Source organism: Salvelinus sp. IW2-2015, linkage group LG9 (assembly GCF_002910315.2).
Source record: "Salvelinus sp. IW2-2015 linkage group LG9, ASM291031v2, whole genome shotgun sequence".
Taxonomy (NCBI): Eukaryota; Metazoa; Chordata; class Actinopteri; order Salmoniformes; family Salmonidae; genus Salvelinus; species Salvelinus sp. IW2-2015.
The window spans coordinates 15,911,407-15,931,512 of NC_036849.1; the positions used below are offsets into that span (position 1 = coordinate 15,911,407).

Here is a 20,106-nt window from a genome sequence, read left to right on the forward strand (position 1 = left end):
GTTAGCTACTGTAGCATGCTCAAGCATGGTTTTGTCATCAACCCGTATCCAGGCAAGTGCGTCCCCTTTGCTCAGGAGCCATCTTAACTTTTTCGTTGTACTTTTGATAAACCCCACACGAGGGCGCTGCAGCACTAGTAATTTGAGAACAAACTTGCATGAAGAACAAATGAAATAGTCCCCCTGGGTATTCGCATAAGAGTGAAATGACTTGCATCCATAGGCTACTAACTTGTAAGCGTTTAACTAAAATAAAAATACAACAGTGTTGTATGTTCAAAAATTGTACAATTTGCGTTAATAATTTAATGGTCTCTAAGCAAACCTGAAATATGCTTAAATAAGCTTCAAGGTCTAAAATGTATTTTATGTATGCTGTACTCTTGTAAATATACTGTGTAGACTTCCATGGTATATTCACACACTTATAATAGTCACGCTGACTGCCCCAAATAAGTGCCAACCTTAAGCTACACAGACATGACGTCAGCATGGAAGCGCTGAACTAAAACAAACCAACCTCACTCACTTGTGCTCTCGGACTGGACCGCGCAGCCATTAGAATTTTACAATATCAATTTAAGCATACATTTGTAAATCCAGTCAGATTTCAAATCATAATTTCCTGTTTATTGCTTAGATCAACCCAATATCCATTGTGTAGCCCGCGTTAAAGCTTGTGCCTCAGTGCCTATTATCTCTCGCGCAACCTGAACCTCTCCCTAAAAGCATGTCTTCGAAGCCCGGTGACGAACTAGGTTCGGAAGGGGAATGGTTTGGGAACGATTGTGAAAGAAATGGCCTATTTGGAAATACACCACCTCTGTTTGAGCTACGTGAAGATTTAAAACCGAAAAGCAGGGAAGAGACGAGCGACCTGGATCAACAATTCCACAAATTTGAGGACGATGGGAAAAGGCCTCCCGTTGCTATGGAAACTGCATCTACAGGTAAGACGGTTTATCAATAACATTTATCAGTAACATTCATTTTATCATTCATAGCCTATACTTGTATTTATATAGATATACGTAGTGTGTAATTTGCATTTGGCTGTTTACACATCTCATAGCGGAACATGCTCGACCAGGCAGCCTTTTGGGGTGTAGTATGAGGCAGTCTGAGATGGAACCTTCGTCATCACAGAGTGTGCCAGGCGTTCTGTACCTTCTCACGAAGTCTGAGAAGTTTAGGATATCGAACCATGGGTTTGGCTGGGAAATGTGCTTGAAAGTGCAAGTCTGGTAATGGAGTTGACGTCCTATTAGTGGGTACAAAATAGAAGAGATGTGTATAAAATTCATAACTGTGTTTATTTTCGACTATGAAATCTAGGTCTACATAAAATTGAAATGAGTCTCTCAGAGAAACAGAACAGACCAAGAAAACAACAGGCACTCTATGGCCTAGACATAGGCCTATTTATTAGGCTACAAACATTGGTAGGGTGCAGTCCTTTTAGTTTAAGTTTTACATTCTTAAAGCTTGGAACAACATACTGGGAAAAATAGTTGCATAGCTATATCACAAATGTTAAACTGAAAGTTTCTGAATATTCTAACAGTAATACCTTTCGGGTGTTTCCATAACAGTCTTAACTGAAATGTTAGCTCTCCCCTGACGATAAACAGGTCCTGGTATAGGCCTACATTTCAAAAATAGCCCTAATTGTTTGTTTACAAAGGCAGCCTGGCTGGGATACAATGTGTCACTCACAGCCTAAGCTCATCACCGCCTAAGCTTGTTTAGTATATTAGGATCCCCAATTAGCTACTACACCTGCAGCAGCTACTCTTCCTGGGGTCCACACTTTTTTTTTACAAATACTTGAAAAATGTACAGAACAGTTAGACAAGAACATAAGATTCAATTTACACTCTATTCATATGAATATTGTTATATACATTACAGTTACATTAGATCTTTAGAAAGAGGAGAGGCGCTGTGAGACAATGTTTTTTAAATATCTTTTTTAAAGCTAAACTTGCTTTTTGCCAGAGAAACCTCTTGTGGCAGAGCATTCCACAATGACATAACTATATACAGTGGGGAGAACAAGTATTTGACACACTGCCGATTTTGCAGGTTTTCCTACTTACAAAGCATGTAGAGGTCTGTAATTTTTATCATAGGTACACTTCAACTGTGAGAGACGGAATCTAAAACAAAAATCCAGAAAATCACATTGTATGATTTTTAAGTAATTMATTTGCATTTTATTGCATGACATAAGTATTTGATACATCAGAAAAGCATAACTTAATATTTGGTACAGAAACCTTTGTTTGCAATTACAGAGATCATACGTTTCCTGTAGTTCTTGACCAGGTTTGCACACACTGCAGCAGGGATTTTGGCCCACTCCTCCATACAGACCTTCTCCAGATCCTTCAGGTTTCGGGGCTGTCGCTGTGCAATATGGACTTTCAGCTCCCTCCAAAGATTATGTATTGGGTGAAAGCAGTATCCAGACCCATCAAATGTAGTGATCACAATATAGTAGCCATATCTAGAGAAACCAAAGTTCCAAAGGCTGGGCCTAATATAGTGTATAAGAGGTCATACAATAAGTTTTGTAGTGATTCCTATGTTGTTGATGTAAAGAATATTCATTGGTCCATGATGTGTAATGAGGAACAAACAGATGCTGCACTTGACACATTCATGAAATGGCTTATTCCAGTTACTAATAAGCATGCACCCATTTAAGAAAATGACTGTAAAAACTATTAAATCCCCGTGGAGTGATGAGGAATTTAAAAATTGCATGGTTGAGAGGGATGAGGCAAAAGGAATGACAAATAAGTTTGTCTGCACAACCGATTGGCAAACATATTGCAAATTGAGAAATCATGTGACTAAACTGAATAGAAAGAAGAAGAAACTACAAAATGAAACAAAGATAAATGACAATGAATGATAGTAAAAAGCTTTGGAGAACCTTAAATGAAATCTTTAGAAAAAAAGGCAAACTCAGCTCTATCATTCATTGAAGCAAATGGCTCGTTCATCACAAAACCGACTGATATTGTTACTTTAATAACATTTTAATTGGCAAGATTAGCAAATTTAGGCATGACATACCAGCAAAAAACACTGACACAACCAAGTATATGTGACCAAATTATTAAACACAAGCATTGTAATTTTGAATTCCGTAAAGTGAGTGTGGAAGAGGTGAAAAAAATAGTTGTCTATCAAAAATGGCAAGCCAATGGGGTCTCACAACTTGGATGGAAAATTACTGAGGATAATAGCGGACAATATTGCCACTCCTATTTGCCATATTTTCAATTTAAGCCTACTAGAAAGTGTGTGCCCCTAGGCCTAGAGGGAAGCAAAAGTAATTCCGCTACCTAAGCAGCCCCCTTTACTGGCTCAAATAGCCGACCATTCAGCCTGTTACCAACCCTTAGTAAACTTTTGGGAAAAAATAGTTTGACCAGATACAATGCTATTTTACAGTGAACAGACTTTCAGCACGCTTATAGGAAGGACAAGCACAGCACTTACACAAATGACTGATTGGCTGAGCGAAATTGATGATAAAAAGATTGTGGGGGCTGTTTTGTTAGACTTCAGTGCAGCTTTTGACATTATCGATCACAGTCTGATGCTGGGAAAACGTATGTGTAATGGCTTTACACATCCTGCTATATTGTAGATAGTTACCTGTCTAAAGGAACACAGAGGGTGTTCTTTAATGGAAGCCTTTTCAACATAATCCAGGTAGAATCAGGAATTCCCCAGGGAAGCTGTCTATGCCCCTTCTTTCAATCTTTACTAACGACATGCCGACATGTATCTATGTATGCGGATGACGCAACACTATACACGTCAGCTACTACAGCGGCTGAAATGACTGCAACACTCAACAAAGAGCTGCAGTTTCAGCAAGGAATAAGTTAGTCCTAAATATTTATAAAACTAAAAGCATTGTATTTGGGACAAATCATTCACTAAATCCTAAACCTCAACTAAATCTTGTAATAAATTATGTGGAATTTCAGCAAGTTGAGGTGACTAAACTGCTTGGAGAAACCCTGGATTGTTAACTGTCATGGTCAAAACATATTGATGCAACAGTAGCTAAGATGGGGAGAAGTCTGTCCATAATAAAGCGCTGCTCTACCTTAACAGCACTATCAAAAAGGAAGGTCCTACAGGCCCTAGTTTTGTCGCACCTGGACTATTGTTCAGTCGTGTGGTCAGGTGCCACAATTGCAATTGGCTCAGAACAGGGCAGCACGGCTGGCCCTTGGATGTACACAGAGCGCTAACATTAATAATATGCATGTCAATCTCTCTTGGCTCAAAGTGGAGGAGTGATTGACTTCATCACTACTTGTATTTATGAGAGGTATTGACATGTTGAATGCACCGAGCTGTCTGTTTGAACTACTGGTGCACAGCTTGGACACCCATGCATACCCCACAAGACATGCCACAAGAGGTCACTTCACAATCCCGAAGTCCAGAACAGACTATGGAAGGCGCACAGTACAACAGAGCCATGACTACATGGAACTCTATTCCACATCAAGTAACTGATGCAAGCAGTAAAATTTGATATACAAAACAGGTTCTGCCTTGGCAGCAGCTAATGGGGATCCATAATTAATAAAAATGCAAACAGCACATACAGTTGACCGGGGCAGCTCAACAGTGCAGAAATTTGACGAAATTATTTGTTGGAAAGGTGGCTGGCTGTGCCACGTTGAAAGTCGCTGAGATCTTCAGTAAGGCCATTCTCCTACCAGTGTTTGTCTATGGAGATTGCATGGCTGTGCTCAGTTTTATATACCTGTCAGCAACGGGTGTGACTGAAATAGCCGATGCCACTAATTTGAAGGGCTGTTCACATACTTTTGTATATATACAGTTGAAGTCGGAAGTTTACATACACCTTAGCCACATACATTTAAACTCAGTTTCACAATTCCTGACATTTAATCCTAGTAAAAATTCCCTGTTTTAGGTCAGTTATCACCACTTTATTTTAAGAATGTGAAATGCCAGAATAATAGCAGAGTATGATTTATTTCAGCTTTTATTTCTTTCATTACATTCCCTGTGGCTCAGAAGTTTACATACACTCAATTAGTATTTGGTAGCATTGCCTTTAAATTGTTTGACGGCTGCGTGGTCCCATGGTGTTTATACTTGCATACTATTGTTTGAACAGATGAACATAGTACATTCAGGCATTTGTACATTTCTCCCGAGGATGAACCAGACTTGTGGAGGTCTACAATGTTTTTCTGAGGTCTTGGCTGATTTCATGGCTTTCTTTAGATTTCCCATGATGTCAAGCAAAGAGGCACTGAGTTTGAAGGTAGGCCTTGAAATACATCCACAGGTACACCTCCAATTGACTCAAATGATGTCAATTAGCTTAACAGAAGCTTCTAAAGCCATGACATCATTTTCTTAGTGTATGTAAACTTCTGACCCACTGGAATTGTGATTCAGTGAATTATAAGTGAAATAATCTGTCTATAAACTATTGTTGGAAAAATGACTTATCATGCACAAAGTAGATGTCCTATATGTCTTGCCAAAACAATTGTTTGTTAACAAGAAATTTGTGGTGTGGTTGAAAAACGAGTTTTAATGACTCCAACCAAAGTGTATGTAAACTAGGGACTTCAACTGTAGTGCACCTCTCCCCATCTTCACAACAACTTGACTATGATAACTGACCATCCAATGTTACTCCTAGGGGTTCAGCTTCTTCAACTTGTTCAATGTTCACACTTTATGCACAACTTCAGTTGATGTTTAGGTCTAAGATAATGTACCAAATTTGTACCAAATACAATGCTTTTGGTTTTAGATGTAATTAAGACCAGTTTGCTAATTATCACTTAATGTTTACATATCTGGCATTACTCATCTCATATGTATATACTGTTTTCTATACTATTCTACGGTATCTCATTCACTTAATAATGTTTACATATCTTGCATTACTCGTCTCATATGTATATACTATATTCTATACCTTAGTCCATTACGGTCTGACATCGCTCGTCCATATGTATATAGTCTTAATTCATTCCTACATAGATTTGTGTGTATTGGGTATATGTTGTGTAATTTGTTAGATATTACTGCACTGTCGGAGCTAGAAGCACAGGAATTTCGCTACACACGCAATAACATCTGCTAATCACGTGTATGTGACCAATAAAATTTGATTTGACTAACTCCTGGCTAAGAGTCTCAGTGCGCTCACTGGCTTTAGGTGCTGATGTGTAGAGTGTGCATAGTCATTTTAGCTTATTGTAAGACAAGTGGCAAATCATTTGTAAAAATAGAGAAGAGTAACTGCCCTAGGCAACTGCCCTGAGGGATACCGCACTGTATATATCTGTTAGAGAAGCTTCCATTGAAGAATACTCTAAATTCTATTGGATAAGTAACTCTCCAACCATGTTATGTTAGATGGTGTAAAGCCATAGCAAGTGAGTTTTTTCAATAACAAATTATGACCAATAACATCAAAGGCTGCACTGAAATCTAACAATACAGCTTCAACTATCATCTTATTATCCATTTATTTTAGTTAATCATCAGTCATCTGAGTCAGTGCAGTACAAGTTGAGTGCCCTTCCCTATTCACATGCTGAAAGTCAATTGTGAACTTGTCCTTCGAAAAATAGTATTGTATTTGTTCAACCACAATTTTCTCCGTCATTTTACTAAGAGGCAGCAAACTGATTGGGCAGCTGTTAGAGCCAGCAAAGGGTGCTTGACTATTTTTATGTAGAGGAATTACTCTAGCTTCCTTCCATGCCTGTCGACACACACTCCTTTAGGCTTTGATTAATTAAAGACATAGCAAATAGGGGTGGCAATACAGTCTGCTACCTTTCTCAATAGTTTCCCATCTAGGTCACTGGCGTAACGCAGTTTCTCTGGACCCCCGCAAGGTCGGAGTGATACTGGGCAGGATAGATTGCCAGAGCTGATTTCTATGAGAAAAGAGATTTCCTCTTTCTCATCCGGGTTGTGGATCAATCTAACATTTGCATAACATAGGCCTAGTCCCTAAACATAAACTTAATTGTGAGTTTATTTCAAGTTGAGGCTATTTGTAGCCATGGAATCTCACATGTAAGCCAATGAATTTAGTAAGGTTTGCTAGCACTGATTAAGCAGATTGCTGTAGAACCTCAAAGCAGTGTTTTTGTGGGAGCATCATTCATGCTTCATCTCTAAGTCCGTTACCCTCTTCAGCAGAGCTCAGCTCATACTGCTATTTTTAATCCTGGAAAAACAGGGCTCACCATCCGCTTGTAGAGGAGGGAACTGGAGTCCTGCACTTGCATTTTCATTCACGGTCCCTCTGAAATATTCATAAGATGGTGTTTAAAATCCATGACTAGCTTGCTCTCTTCTTAACCCAGGCCTTTTCTTTAGCTCTTTCAGCCCTGTCAGTCTTAAGATGAATGTTTTTTGCTACATTAACAGAGGCATCTAGGCTATTTTAAGCCTGTAATCTGATTTTAATGCAGTCTTTTAGTAAGTGTGGTATTGCATATCAGTGTTTACAAAAACATTGGTGTTTTTGTTGTTCAGAAACTGAAGGAGTCTTCTAAACATGGCTACAGTTCAGCCTGCCAGATTATTTTCCCTTACGGCAAGATAAAAGGTGTGTGTTAATAGTTTACTGACTGTGGCTTCACAGCTCGAGACAGAGGATTGACCTGTTCCCAAACACACACACACACGGACACATGCAAACACACAGCAGCCATTTCAGAAAATCATCAAAAGGCAAACATAACTGCCTTTTAGCCATGCTTGCTGGGCCCTGTCTACAGTATAGAAGTAATCTGTTGTGACACTTGTGGTCTTGGTGGGCACAATGTGTATCTTTACAGATCTAGACTGCTTTCAACTAACCAGACACTGACCAGCCAGATCTAGGATAGTTTTTGGAGCAGAAAAGCCCTAGCCGGTTCTGTCCTGTCTAGGACCTTGGGCCTGACCCTCTCCATGCAACAATGTACTCACACAATCTCACTCTCGCCTGTGGATATCATGCTCCAGGAAATTAAACTGCATACTTATTGGACATCATTTCCTGTAACTCACAGAACCTCAGAGTAAGGCTACTTACTGTACATTAGTCCTCTCCCGTTCAGGCCATAGATAGTGCTGGTCTCAGCTGCACATATTCAATTACAGCAGCAGGACATGTGGAGAAAAATCTTTAGCCATACAGCATGCCTGTTCTTCCTAAGGCTAAGTGATGCCCAATCATCCCCATCCTCTGCACATAAAGATGTTGCACACAACGATGTCTTAGAAAGATGACAAAACAATGTGTTAATTATGAGCAGGACATCCAGAATTCTGACCAGATCTGACCACGCTGTGAAATGCACATGAGGACATCGCTTCACTTGTTCATTATATTCACAGCAGATGGTGCATCTAATGGGTTCCCCATGCTGAAAGTTAGAGAATTTGGGCATTTCTTCTCTATTTTTGTGAATATTTTATGTTTTGAAGTCATTGTTTTATATTCCGAGAGCCAATGGATTTAAGGCAATAGGACTGTTTCACGGTATGCATATTTCACATCAATAGTCCCTGTTGTAGAGCTTCTGTAGTGTTCCCACCTTCCTATGTAATGCTCCTGATTTGTCTGTGAAATACACATTTTACTCTCTGCAGATAAAATATTAGGCTACTAGTACATTCCTTCTATACATCTCCCATCCAGACATATCAAGCACAACAATCTTTACGCACTAGCCTAATTTTGACACAGTGACTAATGGGTTACTTGCGCTTCTTCTGCATCTCAGCATAAAGCATGAGAGAGGGTGTCTACTGCCTGAGACCTTTCCATAACCAGGAGAGAGGGCACTTAGGCCAAGGGCTCATAAGGTGACCATATTACCGGCAGTCATGAGTCATGATCTCAGTAAAAACCCAATTTACTAAAACAATGGTCCTAATGGCCTGGTACTCAGGGCTCTATTGTCACTCTAACCACACCCATATTAGAGCTTATGCATAGGCTTATGAGCCCAAGCACCCCCCCCCCCTCCGAAAAAACAGAATTAAAAGTATGATTGTGCTATTATAAAATACATAGCCTACTGCAGATATTACATATGGCAGAAAAACATAAAACAAAACTGATTTAAGATGGTACATAACTGGTCTACCCTATACTCCAAAATTAAACAGATTAGAGTAACTTCCTTTGAGTGTGGACTGTGTTATTATGCATACTGGATGGACTGGTTACCTTATGGTATGCTCCAAAATGTATATCCACTAGTCTGGGAGATAACGTACTGTATAGTAAATTTGCCAGCATACCACTGCTGGCTTGCTTCTGAAGCTACGCAGGGTTGGTACTGGTCAGTCCCTGGATGGGAGACCAGAGGCTGCTGGAAGTGGTGTTGGAGGGCCAGTAGGAGGCACTCTTTCCTCTGGTCTAAAAAATATCCCAATGCCCCAGGGCAGTGATTGGGGACACTGCCCTGTGTAGGGTGCTGTCTTTCTGATGGGATGTTAAATGGGTGTCCTGACTCTCTGAGGTCATTAAAGATCCCATGGTACTTATCGTAAGAGTAGGGGTGTTAACCCTGGCGTAATTTCCAATCCGGCCCTCCAACCATCACGGTCACCTAATAATCCCCAGTTTACAATTGGCTCATTCATACCCCTCCTCTCCCTGTAACTATTCCCCAGGTCGTTGCTGTAAATGAGAACGTGTTCTGTCAATTTACCTGGTAAAATAACAAATAAATAAATTGCCCTAGCCGATGTAATTGGTTGTGCAGGGCGATTTTGAATAGCCTAGTAATAATTGGGTGACCCTTTAGCTATACAGAATATCTCACCACCGTGCGTTTCCATCTCCTCTCTTTCCTTTCTTCCTTACTTGAGCGCGCAGAGGGGCTGTCAACAATTACATTACATATGGTTTGTTGCGAAAACATGTTACTATCGATGTTGGTTTCCCAAATTTAAGCACTGGGTAGCTGCAGGAACAAGGTTGGAGAGCCCATGGCATACAACATTTGGGCAGAATATCACTTGTCGTGCAGCAAGAGCATGCTCCTCAAACAGTGGTTAATGGGTGGAGTGACATAAGTGTTATATTTATTTCTCAGCTGCTCGTTACGCGCATGCTCCGATATACAACCGAAGTGGCCTCCCTGTCATCATTGAAAAACTGACCGGCAGGAAATCGCGCGGCCTCCATTTGCTATTCAAGTGTATACAGATTACGTATTTTTATTACCCTGCCCATTTGATAATGTGCCATTCTAAATCGAAACAAATTTTAAATATTAGTAATGACAATAATAAATTGAGAATTGTCTGATGGGTGAAAATATGATTACTTGATGAGAGAACAGCTGTGCAGCCTGAGGCAAGGCACAGAGCGCAATCTTTTTTGATACTTTCTCAAATCATCAATGGCCTATAGTCGCGTCATACAGCCCGTATATGGTTTGGATTTCTAAGACATTCTAAGGGATGTATCATTCACAACTAACGTTGCCAAATGACTCTAAATCTAGCATATAAAACCTGTTTCAAATGATCACTTTTATGCTCAACATAGCCACTTCATATGCACACTCGCTCCGGAATGGGAAAGATATCCTTTATATTTTATTCAGCTACGTTAAATTATATTTTTCTTCCTATAAAATAATGCCGTTGGACGATAAGCAGATCTAGTCAGCTCAACAAACAAGCCTACAGCCTCTGCCATGGAGCATTGCCAGAAAATTTGCATGACAACATGTCATGACCACCACAGCCTTACTTAGGTCTACATTAACAGTAGGGTACATGTTCATCAACCTGGGAGATCTCTGCTCTGCTGTTATTCGCAGAGCCCCAGCAGTCCTGGGCTGTTGCCGGGAGGAAGGATGATGAAGATGGAGACTGTGCTGCTAGTGTCTCTGTCTGTGCTGCCTCACAGAATTACTTGGGCCCCTCTGCTTGTCCTGTTTCTTGCCAGCCTGCCTTCAAATCTCATTCGTCTTCTTCAGCTTCCAGAGCCAATTAGCTAATGCTGTGGGAAGGACACAGATAAAGCAATGAAGGACAGGGTCAGGAAAGCTCCACCCCGGGGGACAACACAGTATGTCAGCTGTCGTGAACTGTGGGCCTAAATAGATTATTCTCCAAATCTTTTTCAATCCCCCGACAGACAACTCTGCACCATCTTTGAATCTAGCCTAATGCTTCTCAAACCTTCCACCTGCCAGTCTGCTTGAATGGCTTTATAAAAAAAAAAGCTATGCAGAGAGGCTAGAATTTTACTTGCTGAATTGCTAAATAGTGCTAGATAGGCTTCTCTAAAGACTCAACTGTCCACATCTCTTGGTAGTTTGATGCAGAGAGCTGTTAGCAGTCAGTTGCCACTGTCCTCAGCATTTGGTCCAAATACTGTAGACAAAAGAAAGGTATTCTATCCTACGTGTCCTTTGTGTGTGTGCTCGTGTGTGTCCTTGAGTGCGTGTGTCTTGGCTAAAGCTAACAATGGAAGTGAAGTAAGACAACACAGTTAATTGACAGCTGGGCTCCAAAGCTGACAGCTTGTAGACACTCCGTCTAGATCTTCAGATAATCTATCCTCACCATTCCACTCAGGTAAAGACTTTGCTGGGATCGATAAGTGACAGGTGGCAACCAAAGCTTCCACTGACTTCACAACTTCAATGCAATAAGACTTCTTGTATGTAGGCTGACTGTTTTTATAGCATTTTCTCATCCCAGTTGACAATAACAATGTCCAGCCATCATGGGAGTTTAAGAAGATGGTGGATAACAATAGCTCATGAGCAACTGTATCCTCTGACCTTTCAGCTGCCTACCTACCTATCGACCTCCTTCGGTATTCATATCCCCGTTGTCATTTTTGAGCCACTTATATTTGTGTGTTCGTGGTAGCTGCTTGCTTACTTCCCTCAATTCAACACCTTTTTGTTTTCTTTCTTCCCCCTTCTCATTGTCACCCCTAGTTTGCTGCCTAAAGCCTACCCTCTTCTCTTAAGTTTCAATTTGAAGAGCTAACAACACAGCAGCCTCTATGATCTTGTAAGGCCCCTCTCACCCTCTGTTTGGCTGGTTTGCTGTAGCATGCAGCAGAAATGGGAGAGGACTCTTGAAAGGAAACATCACACAGGTCGAACATAGATTAACACTATATACACTACATTGTAGGCAAATCATTTTCACAAAACTGTTTAAATTTTTTTTATCACGAGTCATTTTTCACAAAGTTTCTTCTTGAATTCCTCATATTAGGATCTGTACTTATCTATTTAAAAAAAACAAAAAAACGTTTTTTTATCAGATATGCATTTGACCAACATTTTCACAATGTTCATTACAGTAATAGTTTTTAGTCCAAAAAAGTAATAATCAAATCAATATTTGTAATATTTTTGGCATGCTCCCCTAATGAAAAAGCCTGAGTTAAAACATAACACTGAAAATATAAATATTTCAAATGAAAATATACAACTGTTATAAAATTAAATCAGACTTTCCCCCAATTTGAGCTCTTTAGCCATTTCGCTAATGAGATGGCCAAGTGGGGTAAAGGGGGTGTTTGAGAATAAGAACCTCATTCTGAAGGCATATAATGTAATAATATATGCCATTTAGCAGATGCTTTTATCCAAAGCAACTTACAGTCATGCGTGCATAAATTTTACATATGGATAGTCCCGGGAATCGAACCCACTACCTTGGCTCTACCAACCTGAGCTATAAATTAACTTAACTTGTGCACATCTAAGGACTACTCCTCAAAATCAGTGGTCACCAACCTTATCTGAGTCAAGATCACTTTCGCAGTCAAAAAGCAAGCCGAGATCTACCGCTCATAAATGTTTAAACATTACTTTATTTTTTATATTTTTTACATTAACCTAGTATAAACAAATCTGTAGGAATGAGGTTTGGGCCATATGCCTAATAAATTATCATAGCATATTGGCTATATGCCTGGCCTGCCAATATTGTTATTCTCAGACCATATTATATTTAAAAAGCTTTGATAACAAAATAGATCAGTTGGTGTAGAACAAATTGAAATAATTAGCTTTTTTACATTTTACTGGACTGATGGTACCTGCATCTGATGGTCATGGTGCTTTCAAGACAACTGGGAACTCGGGGGGGATAGGTAGGTCAAATCATGACGTCAATCAGGTCGGGAAGTCGGAGCTCTTGGAATTCCGAGTTGGATGACCATTCAAAACTATTTTCCCCAGTCAGATCTCGTTTTTTCCCCCGAATTCTCAGTTGTCTTGAATGCACTGAAGTCGGAAGTCAGACATTTCCAAGTTCACAGTTGTTTTGAACACAGCATTAGTCTCAGCGGAGGAAGGGAAATGCAGATGCAGCATGGTTTTGCTACAGACATTAAAACTGGTTTCATTAGAATCACCCAGGCATACATTCACTTTTCAGTTGCTTTTATTTAAAGAGACATGTCAATCTAGTAATTATAGCATTGTACAGTAAAGATGAACTACAGTGTCTGGAAAACAGAAGTTGTTTTGAGCGTCAATACAATAAAATCTATTTGTCAGGTCCTTCGTAAACAACAGGTGTAGACTAACATTGAAATGCTTACGGGTCGCCCTTCAACAATGCAGGGAGAATTTTATTATAACAAGAGGAATAAATACACAATGAGTAAAGATTACTTGGCTATATACAGTGGTAAGAAAAAGTATGTGAACCCTTTAGAAATACCTGGATTTCTTCATAAATTTGATCATCTAGGTCACAACAACAGACAAACACAGTCTGCTTTAACTAATAACACAATTATACGTTTTCATGTCTTTATTGAACACACCGTGTAAACATTCACAGTGCAGGGTGGGAAAAGTATGTGAACCCTTGGATTTAATAACTGGTTGACCCTCCTTTGGGGGGTCAACCAAACGTTTTTCTGTAGTTGCGGATCATACCTGCACAACGGTCAGGAGGAATTTTGTACCATTCCTCTTCACAAAACTGCCTCAGTTCAGCAATATTCTTGGGATGTCTGTTGTGAACTGCTCTCTTGAGGTCATACCACAGCATCTCAATTGGATTGTGGTCAGGACTCTGACTGGGCCACCCCTGAAGGCGTATTTTCTGCTGTTGAAGCCATTCGGTTGATTTACTTCTGTGTTTTGGGTCGTTGTCCTGTTGCATCACCCAACTTCTGTTGAGCTTCAATTGGCGGACAGATAGCCTAACATTCTCCTGCAAAATGACTTGATAAACTTGGGAATTCATTTTTCCGTCGATGATAGCAAGCTGTCCCAGGCCCTGAGGCAGCAATGCAGCCCCAAACCATGAGGCTTTGATATTGGTGTGCTGTGCCTATTTTTCTCCACACAAAGTGTTGTGTGTTTCTTCCAAACAACTCAACTGTAGTTTCATCGGTCCACAGAATATTTTGTCAGTAGCGCTGTGGAACATCCAGGTGCACCTTTGCAAACTTCAGACGTGCAGCAATGTTTTTTTTGGACAGCAGTGGCTTCTTCCGTGGTGTCCTCCCATGAACATCATTCTTTTTTTACGTATCGTGGACTGGTCAACAGAGATGTTAGCATGTTCCAGAGATTTCTGTAAGTCTTTAGCTGACACTCGAGGATTCTTCTTAACCTCATTGAGCATTCTGCGCTGTGCTCTTGCAGTCATCTTTGCAGGACGGCCACTCCTAGGGAGAGTAGCAACAGTGCTGAACTTTCTACATTTATAGACAATTTGTCTTACTGTGGACTGATGCGCTTCAAGGCTTAGAGATACTTTTGTAACCCTTTCCAGCTTTATTCAAGTCAACACATTCTTAATCTTAGGTCTTCTGAGATCTCTTTTGTTCGAGACATGGTTCACATCAGGCAATGCTTCTTGTGAATAGCAAACTCAAATTTTGTGATTTTTTTATAGGGCAAGGCAGCTCTAACCAACATCTCCAATCTCGTCTCATTGATTGGACTCCAGGTTAACTGACTTCTGACTCCAATTAGTTTTTTGAGAAGTCATTAGCCTAGGGGTTTGCATACTTTTTCCAACCTACACTGTGAATGTTTAAATTATCTCTTCAATATAGACAAGTAATACAATCATTTGTGTGTTATTATTTTAAGCACACAATGTTTGTCTATTGTTGTGACTTAGATGAAGATCAGATCAAATCAAATTTGATGACCAATTTATGCGGAAATCCAGGTAATTCCAAAGGGTTCACATACTTTTTCTTGCCACTGTACACAGGGTACCAGTACTGAGTCGATGTGCAGAGGTACGAGCTAATGGAGGTAGATGCATTATGCACATATAGGTAGGGTTAAAGTGACTAGGCAACAGGATAGATAATCAACAGTAGCAGCAGCGTATGTGATGAGTCAAAAGAGTTAGTGCAAAAAGGGTCAATGCAGATTAGGGCTGACCCCAATTAGTTGATTGTTTGGTTGTTAGGCTGTTGGTCTACCGAGACTGTTTTAGTCGAGCTGTAACATATCTCTGTACCGCGTCTCCCAAATTTTGTAACAATGCGGAGGCTATGTATAGCTCCGAATTGACATGATTAGTTGACAGTAGGTGGGGTGGTACATCCTGTATAAACACAAACTCACTTCCTTGACAACAGTGCTGCACTGCTCCATAAAGCACAAGAAGTATGAATGCCCTGACTTCTGCTGAGGCCATATCACCATAAATGCTGCATGGCCAATGCAGACATCAGATTGACCATGCACCTAGATGCGCAATGCACTTCTTTCTCCAGAATGCGCTCTTTCCCGACAATTAGTGCATATTCATTGTTTCATAACTTCATTGTGTGAATTGTTTGCATTTGATTGTTAGTGTATATCAATTCCCCATTACATATATCACCAGTAGTACATTTAACGTTAATTCCTATCATTTCTAATCTACAATGTTTGTTACTTTGGTTATGGTCATTTCTTTTAATGCATTCAATATTATTATTCCAGTCTTCCTGTTCTCCTTGTCTGAGTGGACACATTGTTTGCAGAGTGCACAACCTATGCTACACTTGTGAGAAACACGTTTTGGTTTCTTTAATTCCATTCATGAGTTCTGTCAATTTAGTCATAGTTTTTTGTTTGGAGCGCTCCTGTCAATGTTGAGTAAGGACGTGCACACATAGAAGTAGGCCTATAGGCTACCTGGCCTGCGAGGCATATAAATGTGCCCATTTTGGGATCTGATAGTATTTCTGATTGGCTTAACACACAACCACTAATGACCTGTGGAACTTGTCAAAGTAATGTTTTCTTCACCTCAAACAGCAAGCAAACGGAAGTCTGTTTCTACATCCATTGAGAATTACAATAGTTTCTCAATGTATTTGAAAAATCTTTCCAGCTCTCTTCCTTTCGATAACCACTCAGCGTGAAAGGGAAAAATGTCATGCTCTGATCCAGTGAAATGTCATAAAGGCTTCTTATCAGTGCTGGACTTGGACTGAAATAGGTTCAGGTGTTGTGCTGAATCTCCCCCCTGCCAGAATTCTCCCTCCTCCCTAAAACTCCCCCCTGCCAGAATTCTCCCCCTTCTAATTTCCTTGATTTTGTAGTCAGAGTCAAATACTTTCTATAGATCAAAATTCATGTCAGGATAGGCAACCGAAATTAATAATTAATGTATGTGTGTTTATATTAAACATAGAGGAGGGAGTAAAATGTTGGCAAGCAATAAACATTTCAGAACAACTATGGCTGAATTATTATCCTTACACTTTCAAAAATACTAGTCGAATAAGACATGGGAGAGATGACGAATTTTGGCAAAGAGATTTATTTATAGACTAATACAAATCAGTAGCGGATTTAGGTACGGGCAACATGGGCAGCCGCCCAGGGCTGCATCTTTCCGGGGGCGACACGGGGCGCCCCCGGGTGCAGGCGGGTGCGCATGCTGAAGGGGGGGGGTTCGCCCAGGGCGCCATACAAGCTAGAACCGCCACATACACTTGAAACAAATAGCCAAACCGAAAACTAAGATAAGTGAAATGTAGGCTAAACTGACAACGGAGTGAAGAGCAGAAATCTCGACAAGCAAGTCGCAGCAATGAAGAACCCGAAGGGGGGGGGGATTCTGGCAGGGGGGAGACCCAAGTTAATAGTTGATACAATGTTTCAAGTTAGTTGCAGACAGGCCATGCGTAGCCAATGTGATTTTTATAAGATATTTATTTTTATCAGGATATTTTCTACCTGCAGGCTGCAATGTTTTCATTTGTTGGCTTTATGTAGGCTATTTTTACATAGTTGGCAATAGAAGTTACTTTTTAGGTTTTTCATTTAGATTTGGATAGAATGTTGATTAACCACATGACAATGATTTTGAAATATAAAGACGTTATTATAAATTAAATGAAACTGTTTCATGAAAATGTGCATATGAAAACCATAACAGGCACGCAGATTGATAGAAAAGGTAAGATAAATTGGCATTCCACATGAGAAAGGTTGCCGACTCCTCGTGTAGTTATTACCAGCAACTTCAGGAGAGTGATGGCAGAATCTGCAAAAGCCAGCAGGAGCGGGATGAGAATAGTTGGGTCAGGTTACATTTCTTTTTCTCCTTCTGGTTATCTAGATCTCTGGCCCATCTTCATGGATCAAACCGTAAGCTTAAAGCATCAGACAAGCTCAATGGATATAGTTGATTTTATTAAAACACATGGCATGGCACATGGTTTATGAACTGGTACAAAAAACAACACTTGATGCAGCGCTTCGAGTTTTTCAATTTAAATGATTATACAAAATTCTTGCCACCAACAAAATGCTATATATATATGGGGCATACGACAATCTCGACAATCTCAGCTGCGAAGAGACAGAATCACTAGGTCCCTTATTCTGGTAGCTTGTTTCTGGTCACAGGTTCAGGAATGTATAAAAATCACAACATTCACTTAAAGTTAAATAAACAAATAGCAGTGTTGGGCGATTTGGAAAACCATAGTCAGTCAATAAATAATATAATAATACTCGTAGGAAAGGTTTTCAACTTTAGCTCACAATCTGTGGATAGTATACATTAGAAAGGTTCAACATTTATGTAAAACATCACAGCACAATTAAAATATATGGCACATGGAAACCAAACAAGGGTGGTATATGGTGATAGTTGGGATGGGCTGAGAGTGGCTGAGGGGTGGGATTAAAGAGCTTATATTTGGTAATGTATTATTGTTGTGTCATTGCTTTATATAAAAGTACCATGAATGCAACATGTGTATGTACAGTACCAGTCAAAAGTGAAGCTGGTTGAGAGAATGCCAAGAGTTTGCAAAGCTGTCATCAAGGCAAAGGGTGGCTACTTTGAAGAATCAAATATAAAATATATTTTGATTTGTTTAACACTTTTTTGGTTACTACATGATTCCATATATGTTGTTTCATATTTTTGATGTCTTCACTATTATTCTACAATGTAAAAATAAAGAAAAACCCTTGAATGAGTAGGTGTGTTCAAACTTTTGACGTACTGTGCATGTAGCAGAAAATATTTAAAAAAACAAAAAATATATTTGTACTCCGGAGAGGACAAAATGGATGTGTTAAATAAAAAATAAAAACCATGTCTATATATGGAAAAATACACGTTTAAAATTTTCTAGCAATCAATTGGTCGAAAGAACAGACGACTTTCGGTCAACCAATATTTTTTATTTATTCTGGGACAGCCCTAATGCAGATAGTCCAGGCAGCTATTTGATTAACTATTTAGCAGTCTTAGTTGGTTCCCAACTTGGTCCATCGGTAGTGCTTGCTGTGCGGTAGCAGAGAGAACAGTCCATGAGTTGGGCGGCTGGAGTCTCTGACAATCTTTAGGGCCTTCCCCTGATACCGCCAGGTATAGAGGTTCTGGATGGGAGGGAGCTTGGCCCCAGTGATGTACTGGGCCATACGCCCTACCCTCTGTAGCGCCTTGCGGTCTGATTCCAAGCAGTTGCCATACCGAGCGGTGATGCATCCAGTCAAGATGCTCTCAGTGGTGCAGCTGTAGAACTTTTTGAGGATCTAAGGGCCCATGCTGAATCTTTTCAGCCTCCTGAGGGAGAATAATTGTTATTGTGCCTTCTTCACGACTGTGGTGGGGTGTGTGTGGACCATGTTAATTTCTTAGTGATGTGGACACCGAGAAACTTGAATCTCTCAACCCGCTCCACTACAGCCCCATCGATGTGGGTGTGCTCGGCCCTCAGCTTCCCGTAGTCCACGATCAGCTCCTTTGTCTTGCTGACGTTGAGGGAGAGGTTGTTGTCCTGGCAACACACTGCCAGGTCACAAACCTCCCTATAGGCTGTCTCTCTTCTCATCGGAAGAGGCTAGATGGAAGTAGTGGAGGTTTATTAAAGGCCTTCGTGCTCCAGAGCTCTGCTGATACAGCACGGCATCTCCTATGTCCCCCTCAGGGCCAGAAGGCTGCATGGTTGAGGGAGTGGAGAGGTTGAGGGAGTGGAGAGGTTGAGGGAGTGGAGAGGTTGAGGGAGTGGAGAGGTTGAGGGAGTGGAGAGGTTGAGGGAGTGGGGCTCTCAAAAGCTAGAGGAGAACTGACAGTTGTGTATGCAACTGCAAGCCATTAGGAAAACAAACCAAGACTACATGACCCTCTTGGATTTAAAATCAACTTGATTGTTGTTCAGGTTTGCCTTTAATTTTATAAATATCAAATTAGCGAGCAGCCAAACACAATAGAGAAAAAGATGGTTGATATTGAAGATCACTGTCATTATCATGAGTTCAATGGCATAGTCTTGTGGAGTGAATGCATCAGGCCGCAGCCGCCTACATGCAGTTCATTGAACCTCTGCTTCCAGGCCTATACATAATAGCCAATACTTTGGATGTCATCTGTTATCACGTTTTTGTCTCCAGCCATATAATTAGAGATGCCTGGGCTTAGCGTAGCAACAATTGTCAGGGTGCATTAGGTTAATGGCTGTGTTGCTTGTGTGTAGGATTAACAATGTGACTGCCCCTTCACAACACATCCACCAGAGATGATTGATTTAACTGTGTTATCCACTCAGAAGCATGATTATGTTGTGGCAAATTC

At 40.4% G+C, this 20,106-nt stretch overlaps 1 protein-coding gene across 1 annotated transcript in view; it reads left to right on the forward strand.

Annotated features, from left to right (window-relative positions):
- The first annotated feature begins 487 nt into the window (after positions 1-487).
- Positions 488-20,106, forward strand: part of LOC111968671 (reticulon-1-A) — a 47,538-nt gene continuing 27,919 nt past the window's right edge. Inside the window, exon 1 of the mRNA XM_023994444.2 lies at positions 488-950. Coding sequence (XP_023850212.1) covers positions 731-950 — 220 coding nt within the window. The 5' untranslated portion in view covers positions 488-730. The remainder of the gene's footprint in view (positions 951-20,106) is intronic.